Source organism: Pipra filicauda, unplaced genomic scaffold (assembly GCF_003945595.2).
Source record: "Pipra filicauda isolate LSUMZ 115617 unplaced genomic scaffold, ASM394559v2 scaffold115_size4368891_pilon, whole genome shotgun sequence".
Classification (NCBI taxonomy): domain Eukaryota; kingdom Metazoa; phylum Chordata; class Aves; order Passeriformes; family Pipridae; genus Pipra; species Pipra filicauda.
Genome location: NW_024103607.1, coordinates 863132 through 875280, shown reverse-complemented (window position 1 = coordinate 875280; position 12149 = coordinate 863132). Strand labels below are relative to the sequence as shown.

The following is a 12149-nucleotide window of genomic DNA, read 5'->3' as shown; positions in this document are numbered from 1 at the left end:
AGCTTCCCCTATTCCTATCATAACTTGATGTCCATCCCTAGTTCTCTGTTCTGCTACCTAAATACAACGTTGGCAAATATCGCTCTTGGAACAACACATCAAAAGATCTGCAGAGACAAGTGTGATTTTTGAGTCCCATCACACTACTCCTTTAGAAACTTCTCCAGCACTGGTTTTCCTTAAGTGCCTGCCACAAAAGCTGTAGAAATCCCAAGAGTCATTCAGAATGAGACAGCATATAAATTTTCAAGAAGGGCAAGAAGGAGGACCCCGGAAACTACAGGCCTGTCAGCCTCACTTCAGTGCCTGGTAAAATTATGGAGAAGATTATTCTGGCAGGTATTGAAAAACACCTGAAAGACAACATAGTCATTGGTCACAGCCAACACGGCTTCATGAGAGGAAAGTTCTGCTTATCAAACCTGATTTCCTTTTATGACAAAGTAACCCACCTAGTTGATCAAGGGAAGCCAGTTGATGTAATCTTTTTGGATTTCAGTAAAGCTTTTGATACTGTCTCTCACAGGATCCCTCTGGACAAAATGTCCAGCACAGCTGGATAAACACATCATTTGGTGGGTGAGCAATTGGCTCACAGGTCGAGCACAGAGGGTAACAGTGAATGGGGTAACAACAGACTGGTGATCTGTGACTAGGGGGGTTCCACAGGGCTCCATCTTAGGCCCTGTGCTCTTCAACATCTTCATAAAGGACTTGGACACAGGACCGGAAGGGATGCTAAGCAAGTTTGCAGATGACACAAAACTGGGAGAAGCTGCTGATTCCCTCAAAGGCAGGGAGGCCCTGCAGAGAGACCTCAACAAATTAGAGGGATGGGCAATCACCAACCATAGAACAACTTCAACAAGGGGAAGTCCCGGATTCTGCACCTGGGATGGGACAAACCTGGCTGTACATACAGACTGGGGTATGAGATGCTGGAAAGCAGTGCCATGGGAAGGGACCTGGGGGTCCTGGTTGATGGCAAGTTGGATATGAGTCAGCAGTGCCCTGGCAGCCAGGAGGGTCAACCCTGTCCTGGGAGGCATCAGGCAAAGCATCGCCAGCCGGTCAAGGGAGGAGATTGTCCCGCTCTGCTCTGCACTGGTGCAGCTTCACCTCAAGCACTGAGTGCAGTTTTGGGTGCCAAATATAAGATATTAAGCTCTTAGAGACTGAGTCCAAAGGAGGGCAATAAAGATGGCAAAGGGCCTTGAGGGGAAGCCGTATGAGGAGTGGCTGAGGACACTTGGTCTGCTCAGCCTGGAGAAAACGAGACTGAGGAGAGACCTCATGGCAGTCTACAACTTCCTTGTGAGGGGAAGAAGAAGGGCAGGCACTGATCTCTTCTTTGTGGTGACCAGTGACAGGATGCAAGAGAATCATTGTGTAAGAAGAGTTGTGTAAGGGGAGGTTTAGGTTGCATATTAGAATAAGGTTCTTCCCCAGAGGGTGGCTGGGCACTGGAACAGGCTCCCCAGGGAAGTGGTCACAGCACCAAGCCTGACAGTTCAAGAAGAGTTTGGATGATACTCTCAGGTACACGGTGTGACTCTTGGGGACGGTCCTGTGCAGGGCCAGGAGTTGACTCCAAGATCCTTGTGGGTCCATTCCAATTTGGCATATTCTGTGATATTCTGTGAAATTTACCTTTGTATTATGCTAAATATGGTGTACTCCAAAGAGCTCACGTTGCAAGACAACTAACTCATTTTTTCCAAGGGCCCTACCTCAAACGGAATTGAACTGATTGAAGTGCTCCAGCTGATCACCATTAAAGGACATCAGTGAAGTAGAAAGTGTAGACATTTGAGGTACTATCGGTGTACTGAATGTGCTAACAATTCATGGTTCTTGAAATTTTTTACAAATACAGTGACCTCAAGCACATTTAGAAATTAAGTCATTTATCAGAAGGATTTATGCTTGAATAGTTTGCCTCCATTTATAATCTCAGTCTATGTTTACTCTGTGTAAAACAGGAAGTACACTGACGTTATTTAAATAGCAGCACTTACTGTTAAAACTGTTGACTTTAAAGAGTTATATTCAAGTCTTGAATTACAAACTCAGTTTTATACATATTCCACAGTCATATGATGACCATTCAATCCAAAACCAGTGAGCAGTTTAAAACATGTTTTGCTGGAGGAGGGTCTAATCGAAGTTGCTCTTAATTAGGATTATAGAAAAGAAGATACTTGTTCGTGATTTGCATAAACAAAGAATTTAATGAACAGCAGAGAAGCATTGAAGAAAAAAGTGAAGAGTGTGAAACAAAGTTCACTTAGTGGGAAATCCAGTAGTAGGAGAAGATAGTATTTCTATACATGGGGAGGTTTGATGGAGAGTGAAGAGTTTAAACTTGATTTAGGCTACAAAACAGCCAAGAGAGGTTATGGTGGGGATGGAGAAGCAAAGGGGAGGCAGTGTAACCCAATGCTACATGAGCTTGGAGAAAAGGAAAAAAAAAAAAAAATCATGTACTATGTTAAAGCCTTGGACAGAGATACATCTGTTCTTTCTCTCTTCCCCTCCTATTCCCCAAATTTCACAGTATTGCAGCACTTCACGATAAAAATACCAGATACTAAGTGATCTAACCTCCAACCACTTTTTCCCCACCACTTTGTCGTGAAACCCATGTAAAATTAAAAACATGATCAAGATGCAATCCTGCAGGAAAAGGTACAGCTTGATGCAGGGTATGTTCTCTAGAGAAAGAAGATTGTAACACATTTTAATAGATGTATGAGTTTATTTAAAACGAAATCTTGAAACCACTTTATGCCTTCATTAGCATTCCCTCCCGGGAGCAAACATAAGTTGAACTTTTTCAAAATACTGTGAGTTGACCTGATTGATGCATACATTAAACTGGCCTGCTTGTAGTCAGCAATACCTTTTTTCCCCTAACTGATTCAGCTCATATTTCGGACAGGAGAATAAGCTTCATTGACCCTGCAGCGAGTTCAAAGCTGTATGTCTCTGCAGTGGAGTAGAAACTTCTCTAAAGCAACCCAAACATACATTCTCTAAACCTGTAAGCAGCAAACCCAAAAGGCAGGGTGGTTCAGAAACCCATTCCGAATGTAAGCAAAGAGCGCCAGGAGCTGTAACATCACAGGACGAGCAGCCACTGCCAGCTCCAGCCTCATGCTACTTCCACACTCAACAGGAGCTGCAGCTTTGCGCCAGGCCAACATACCATCAACAACCTGAGTCCAAGTGCAGCTACCTCACATAGTAACAAAACAGTGTCATCAGCACACTCTCTCCATGAAGGAGCACCTCCTGGTTCCTGCTGACATTTTGCAGAATACCACCTCTCATCTGGAAAAGGAAAATACAGTATGGCACACCACACTCAAGAGAGGAGCAAACTGCTCTGACAAGTCGCAAACTCTGCTCTGACAAGTCACCAGAGTTCACTCAGCAGCACCACCACATATTAAACTGGAATACTATGAGAGATTAAAGAAATTGCACCAAGCTAACGAGTCACAGTGTTTTCTGCATTAAAATTGAATTCAGAAAACACAAACAAAGAACTCCCACAAAACGGCAGAGAAAAATACCATCTAAAACTTAGTTGGCCATCCCGTCTGCAGTCCTGCTTTTCCTTCTTAACAGCATCAGAAAGAAAGTCATAACAGAAAGCCAACAAAATTTGGTCTTCAGTATCAACAGATACAATATAGCCATGCATTTCCAACTTTTCTCTTTAGTCCAACTCTTCAGACAGTCTTTATCTATTCCTGGGATATGACGAAGATAGTTATCTACAAGAAAGCAAACTAGCTCCAACATAAACAAGAAAATCAGGGAACAAGCTAGTTAGTAAAGGAAAATTCTCAGATGACTCCAAGATGATGCCTGTATGTTTTAATGTTACACAAATGCATTTAAATATATTCCACGAGTGAAGGACTAGCTGGACTCCTCCAGTTTTTTAAGGTGTGTCCAAATGCAATCACAGGTGACAGCAGAAAACCTTCACCCGACAAGATGGGATCGTGTTTTCCTCTTTAGTTAAGGATGCAGACTGCTAATCCACAAGTACGAATGGCCATTATCTCACCACTTCCAGCCAGACTTGACATATGACTTTGCCCTTCATGAGTTGTGACCAACAAGAGAGGTTGAGCCTCTAAAATTTTCAAAGTGAAACATCACTTACCTTAACCTTAGAAACATCACATTGCGTAAGAGAATTTTAAACAGTTACATAAAGTCAGTCTGATCTAGGGCAATGGTTGTCAACTGGTGAGCAGCAATGCTCATGGACAAGGAAATTCAAATCTATAATACGAGCAACCAGTGACAAAGGTCAGATGCTGCTCTCTGCATGCTCTGTGCTATATTCACATGGCAGAGAAGGCTGCGGAACCATCACCAAGTCCCAGCACACCCCTAGGCAAAGACCTTCTGCTTTAACCACACGTGATAAATGACATCTTCCTCCTTACCTCCCTCTTCCTCTTCAGAAGGCTTTTAAAGCTCTTAAAAGCCCACAGTTCAGTCACTGTTCTTTTAATAACCTCTGAAGTGTTTATCTTAGGGATGTCATATCTACTTATTGTTTCCTTTCCTGCTTGCTCTTGCAAACTGCCCATTTAACTTTGTTCCACATGGTCGGAATACATCTTGTAGAGCTCTCAAGAGAGTTGCATAGCATTTAATTCTTAAATTAATGCAGAGCAGCCACATCTTCCCCACCTGAGCTACAAATATTTCATTTACCAAATAAAATTTCAGCCTTGATAATGTATTTGTAGACTTATGAAACTTAATGGAAAACTGTGGCTACTGAACCACATATGTTGTTATTTAGCTATATAGATGTACTGGGTGGGAGAATAAAAGAAGTGGGGGGAGGGGAGAGTTCTCCAAAGCAGATGTTTGTAAGCTTTTTTAAAACTAAGAGACAAGACATAAGACAACACTTGAAGGAGTAGCTGGGGACACCGAATAAATACAGACATTTAAATGTGACTAATTACATACACATGCTGGAATTCTCAAAGGATGATCAGGGAGCCAGGCTCCCAGCTCACTGACTTTCAACAGGAGTTCAGTGGCCTGTTCCTTCAGGCATGCTGCAAGATGTCATCTTGCTAAATACAGAACACTACTTCTAAATGTTGCCTCTAGTAGCTTAACCACAGCGAAGTCTATGGATTTCTACGAAGCTAACTGCAGGAGCCCTCCTCTTTATTAAATAAATACAAATGCATATATCTGCTATTCCTGTTGCTCTGACAGATGAGAGAAAGTTGTCTGGACAGCCAAGAGGCCTCACAGCCTCTGGGGAACCACGTTTCTGTGCTGAACACAAATATGCTGCACAGAAACTGATCTAACGATGGTGAGGAAAGGTTTACAGAAAGTAAAGTTTCCTTCTGTTGTGAAGCAGGAAGGCTATCTTGCATATGGAAAGTAGTGGCTCATAAAAAATTTAGGGAGAAGTATGTACCATTGTTTTTCAGAGGTATTAATGGATTATGGATATAGTGTTCATGACTTAATTCAAACACTTCAACCTAGCACAGCTACAAAAAGACCATCTTTCCCTGGTCCCTGCTGCTCATTTTCCTTCCTCTGCATTACAGAAAAAGAAAAGTGCAGTTTCTAGGACACACAGCATTAAGGCATATTTCAGCTTAAAAAGCACAAGCGGGAAAAAAAAATAAAATACACCATTGCTCAAGCAGCTGCCAGGAGCTGTGTGTCAGCACAAAGGGGTGTGTACGGACACAAGCAGGAGGAAGCATGGGAAAGTCTTGACCACTTCTTTCCATGGCCTCAGTATCTTAAAAATGTTCATAAAACTACAGATTGATTTCTGGCAGGAGACAAACCCCTTGACAAACAGGAGGTGGCCTTCACCACCAACAGAAGGTAAGGCCAGATGCTGGTAGTCACAACAAGCAGTAGCGGACTGTGCAGAGGGCCAAGGTGGCTGTGGCTGTAAAAATTGTGGAGGAACACAACACGAGATCTTTTGTGAGTGAAGGACAGAGAGGGGAGAAGCCAGAATGTACTGAGTAAGACTTTCTTTCTCCTAGCACTCAAGGTGACTCACTACGCAGCACAACAGTATTTAGCACAAATGTAGTTTCAGGAAGGTACCAGGTCACAAAGGCCATGCACGTTGTCTTTTATCTGACATACACTTGGGCAAGGTCTGTGCTCAGCAGGCTGCTGAGTCTGCTCTCTCTGTATGATGTGAACATATGCATCAAGTGGCTGCATCCCAAGTCCTGTAACTGGGATATGAGGGATTTATGAGGACTCAGCTGACAATTGTGCCCAAGCCAGTGACCAGGACCACTAGGTTTTGCACCAGTTCCACAGAGGGAGACCACAAGTAGCAAACTGTTCCCAGAAGGAACGTGCAAGTGCGAGTTGTGATTCTTACAGAGGAAGACAGCAGAAGTCGGTGGGGGACACAAGCAGTTTGAGTGTGGTGCCTACATCTGTACTGTCAGTGTAACTTATAAATCTACTAATGCTTCTCCTTGTAATCTCTTTTGCAGGGATTCAGTCCAAGAGATTGTGCTGTAGCAGCTGGCAGAGACTAGGGTCTCTGAAGAGCTTTGATGAAGCACAACAGTTTAGTGGTTTAAGACTAAATGAAAGTATTGAACACTTTCTAAGGAGAAGCTATTAGGTAACAGTTTTTAAACTGCTTTTTTTGCTTCCTCGGCAGGGGCTAAGGAAGCAGACATGCCTTTTGCATTTTAAAATAATCTACTACTTAATGTTCAAGAGCTCAGCACTTAATTTCAATTTGACCTTCCACTGAGATGAATTTTTCCATCCATTCATCCAGCTGATTGTTCATGGTGTGCTCCATGGGACTGCAGACTGGCTCAGCAAAGCCCTAGACGCTTTTGAGGCTTTCTGGAATGCAGAGGTGGCACTGGGAATGGGCTCAGAGGGCACACAGACAAAAAAACTATGGGTAAGCTTGTAAGAAAACTGATCTTTATTTATTTTCCTGGAGAGCTAAAAAAGTTTCCCAATTAGGTCTAATCTTCATTCAGCCTGTATATGTGGTCTTTGAAAACAAGCACTCTTCTGGGGCTTAAAAAAGGCAGGTGTCTCTAAGGTATTTTTAAACAGCTAGCCACTGGAAGCAGCTTTTGTTCTCCTTGCAAACCTGAATTGTTTAATTAGATATATCTATGACATCATTTGCAGGATAGTGTTTATCTTTGCAGCTAAATGCTTCATTTAAAAAAAATATTTTTTTTTTACAGGTGTTAGATTCATCAGAAGAGTCTGGTTTTAAGATTAAGTGATTCTAGGTTCTCACTCATGGTTTTAGAGCCTTGTCTTACTTGCTCAATGTAAGAAATTCATAAGCTGTTCACAAGGAAATCAGTTATTTTCACAATACTCAACTGGAAGCTGCACCTTCCTAATACACCTAGTCTCTGCTTTTCACTCATGACCTACCTATAACAAAGGTTCTGCCTCCCCTGCCTTTGCTGCTCTCCCTACTGGCAAATTCCAACTACATAGACATTTAGCTGAGCACTGCTTAATTACCACACTCTTTTCTTACATGCCTAAGTATTAGAACCAAACTAACTATGAACAAACCTGAAGGAGATTTCAGATCATGTGGAAAAATGTTAAGAACTGCAGTTTGCTCTACACCTTCCTAAAGCAAACAGTGTGGCATGAAGAAAATGGTGGACTACATAATGAAGTGCTTTTTTCCCCCTCATGTAATCATTCCCCTTTCTCATTCCTCTTCATGATTCCTTTTTTATTAATCACACGAGACATTGTCATGAAGACCTGCACCAATGGAACTACATACTCTCATACTCTAGAAATATTTTTCCCCCTTATTTCTTTATCTAAGCTGCTAAGTGCTGCTCTCACTTACCACTCAAATAACAAATAAACATGGAAACTAGCCAAAGCCAAACCAAGTGCCTAGGTCAGATACAGAAGAGAAGGTGAAAAAGGGAAAAGTTAGTATCAGCAGACAAAAGCTTGCTTGAGCTCCGATTTTCAAATTTTGTTTCCAAGAGCCAAGGACTCATTGACTGAACAATACCTTGCAAATCATGGTTATAAAATGCTTTGCAAACCAATCTAAGTTTTTTCTCTGCATTGTAAAAATTTAATGGAATAGTCTTCAGATCATTGCCATATAGGCAAAAATTTGAATAAAGACTTAAAACCTGTCTGGCTAAATGAACAGACAGGTAGAAAAACATGCTGCACACTGCCACACTGTTAAAAGTAGTCACTCTCTTACTGCTTTCTATGAAGCAAGAAGCTGCATGTATAACATATATAGCAGGACCTTTTCAGACACCTATTTCTAGCATTTCAGGACTTTCACTGAAAAATCCATTGGTACTGTAATGTTATCAGGTCTCACTTAACAGAAGACAAAACCCTTAAAAGAAAACTGGCTGTGGCATGACACACACTCTTGGAACAAAACAAAGGGAGGCAAACACTTCTGAAGGCCCTTCTGTATACCACCTAACTATTCAAAATAGAACATGGTGAGAGTGGAAGAACGTTTCAGTTAATTTATGTTTGCAGAGTCACAGACACCACAAGGTCTTAACCACAATTGGGGTTCAAAAGACATGGACAGAGGCCTCTATGGCTGCATCACTCCTCTAAGGAGTGCAATACATACCTCCAGAAAGGCCAAAGCAAAAAAAACCACCCAACCTGGTATTCAGTATAACTGTGCTCTCTTCTCTAAGCATAGTATCCTCCAGGTCTGTTCTGAGGACAATTCAAGCTCAGTGATAAGTCCACTGTCCTGTATGTCACACATGCATATACCCTCTCTCACAGCAGACACACACTGGAGTAGAAAGGCAAGAAACTGCCTTTTCCCACCTTCTATTTCCCCCTCTTCCGCAAAGTCTTAGGATCTACAGCAATACAAACAACACTTCAACAGAAGACACCAGCCTAGGACTTGGTAGATACAAGTTTGTGCTCTGATTTCTCAGAATGTGTGGTAATAGTTTGGTCTGTGCAATGGAAAATGACATGACGAGAGTACTCAGGTAGTAGTTAGAGGAAGGTTGGGCCCTCCAGGTGCTGCAAAGCTATACTGACATAGCAATTTTTGTTCTGAGATACAGCAGCTACTTAACAAGTTCACTCAAACTCAGAGCCTACAAAGCAACTTTCACCAGACTATCCCTGTTATTTGCTCTGCCTCTTCACAGCAGACAGCAAAGAATTCAAATGTACCTACTCCAGAGCTCTGATAGGACCTGTCAGAAGCCAACCAGTTGTGCCACTGCTTCTGAAGTAGCCACCTGAAAATGTCTGGTGTGGTCAGAGGGCAATGGTCTTCCAGATTTCTACTCAAGAGGACAGTAAAATCTTACTCCCATCTGAGTCCCGTGGCACCTATGTTTCAACTTGAATGAGACTGTATGGCTGATTCTGAGGCTGCTTTAAAAACTGATGGCAGACTTGTTTGTTAAGTCAACTCTGTAACACACTGTCACCACATAAGTTGTGCTACAAATTGCTTAACTGGTAAGGTCCTTAATGAAAATAGAAGCACATTATTTTATTACCCTTTGATGTCTTTTTAGTATTTATGCTATGACTAAATTGGATAAAAGATTTATTAACATTTAAGGCTATTACAAAGAAAATGATAACGTGGAGAGAAGGAGAAAATGAAAAAAATCTCACATCCCATAAATTCATAAGGATATTGTTGATTAAGAACATTTAATGTCCAAATCAATGTTTTGATTCCTCCAACTATTTTTAAATGAAGCACTGCATATTTGTGTGTTTCTCATAACTCTGCAGTTACAGTTCAAATCCTACCGTGTTGCAAGTTTATGGCAGACGACACCAGTGTCTGTTATTACTTCACTCAGTCTCAGCTCGAGGTGGACCTTCCCCTGAAACACACCAGAAGCACCAAAAAGTTAGTTTTATGCATACTCAGTCAAACCATTCCAACTTAAACTGAAGCAAGCCAGCTAGTGCAAGTAATTCCAGAAGAAGCATAAAGATTAAGTAATAACTGTGTAACTACGGTCTTTCAACTGCCAGAGAATCCAGATTAGTAGCCATTTATGCACATTTCAATGCATACTTCCCACCATTATCTTATCTCTGTATGTTTTACCTATTAAAGGATAAGGAGTATCACAAAAATGTTGTGTTGGAGCTTTATCTATAATTAGCATTTCAAATATTAAGCAAGTATCTGCAACACTATCATTGAAAAGCTACCACAGAAGCGCATTATAAATTAACACCTATATGTTTTAAACATTATAAAAATAAAATCTATTAAACAATATAAATTGTGACACAAGTATCAGCAAAACTATACTGAACAACCAAAAGAAACCCCCACAAAAAAACATTCAAACATGTTGAATGCTATTAGACAAGTCTTCATCTTCTTACCATCACACTAACTTTATTATGACTTGGGCTAAGATATTATATATCGAAAGCTAGTGAAGGCAGTTCAAAGCACAGCTAGGAGTGCAGCAACAATTAAGTAGCCTGGTCCTCTTAGGCTGAGCAGTATAAACAAACCCAGTGCCCAAAAACTTGTCCTGAAGAAGCCTATGAGATTGTTTCTTACTGCTACAGTCAATTCTCTTCCTTTCCTAGTGTATTCCCTTCCCTTCCTAGTGTATTCCCTTTCTCAGTGCCATTTTTTCTGCCTTACATATTCCATATTCCATACTTTTCCATTATGCATATTCCATACTTTCCTGCACTTCACTCTTTCACTCTTCAAACCTGTATCACCTACTTATACCTTTAGTATTCTGACTCAGCAACAGTTTTTCCCATGCCAGGGCTGGAACATAGACCTTTCAAGTACATGTGGCAGATGATACTGGTGTTCATCCAGAAAACTAGGAAGACAATCTCTCCAATCTGTATAAAAGCCCATGGTTGCAGAGGTATCACAGCAGCTCGCTAGCATTTTGAACAGGGAAGGACCCAAATACGTGCGTTAGTTTAAAAACAAGACTCCTGCCAGGTATCTTTTGCCTCCTTTTAAACAAAACAATTAAACCCCCCTGCCCAATGTAAAACCCAAAGGTGTTGCATTTCACTGTCAGACTCCTGATCCATCTCCTTCTGCAAGACAGGTATCCTCCTTCACCCTGTCAGTGTGTACACAAGTCAACATTTGTCACTGGCTTCTGAACTGAAGCCTATCCTCACACATAGGAGCAGGACTTCTCTGCACAAATGCATAAAAAGCCACCTCTAGACCCAGCTCTTAAGGACTCAGTACCACTGCAGTGCCCACTGTACTCATACATGACAAGAGCTGAGTACAGAACCAGCTAAGAACTCTAGTTAAGCACTTGGGTTTTCTGCCTTCTGTTTTACTATCTTTTCCCTTATTCTTCACTGCTCTCTCTTCCACTGGTCAAATGTTTAATTACAGGAACTAAACCATTAGACTCTGGAGAACAAAGTTATATTGTGAACAGGTAAAAACAATTGCTGCTATCTTGCATACCACCTTTACTAGAGAAATCAACATTAATACAAGTTTTGAAGAAACTGAGAGACAGGAACAGAGATCTAAAAACTCCAGAGAAAATACCCTTTTGTAGAAAAATACTAAGGGAAGAAAATGTTTTTATAGAAATATTTATGCTTTTTATTTATTGTAGCTTTCATTTTTCTCTTGTGAAGGCTTTGAAAATGGTCAGCTGCTCAAAAAGTGACTCAGAGCTTCATACAGCAAAACAGAGGTCATGGGATCACTAGGACCAGCAGCCTACAACTATTCCCAAAACATCTTCCAGTGTTTCACTTCCAGTTAAAAACTCAAATACCTTAAAATAAGGCTGGTAGGGTTAATTCACAGAAAATGTAACTCCTACATAAACAGAATGCTTTTTCCCAAATCAATTAGGCAAAACGTAAGGATTCACCTGAATAAGTTTACTCCTGTGCTATGGCATTAGCTGGGTTTACAAAATATCATTTTTCAAGGGGAAGACTGAAAACTGCAATAAATCAGTATCATAAGATCAAAAGTTAATCTATTCAACAAGAAGGTCAACTTATAATGGATTAAAAGTACCACAGAAACAGGGAATTGCCATGATCTTTACTGACAGATTATAAGAAAAAAA

The 12149-nt window shown here is 41.0% G+C and overlaps 1 protein-coding gene across 3 annotated transcripts in view; it reads right to left on the bottom strand.

Moving 5' to 3' along the window:
- RASA3 (RAS p21 protein activator 3) overlaps positions 1 to 12149 on the bottom strand; it is a 129707-nt gene that overhangs the window by 46524 nt on the left and 71034 nt on the right. For all 3 annotated transcript variants that reach the window (XM_039384520.1, XM_027743495.2, XM_039384525.1), the window contains exon 5: positions 9847 to 9923. In XM_039384520.1, coding sequence (XP_039240454.1) covers positions 9847 to 9923 — 77 coding nt within the window. The remainder of the gene's footprint in view (positions 1 to 9846; positions 9924 to 12149) is intronic.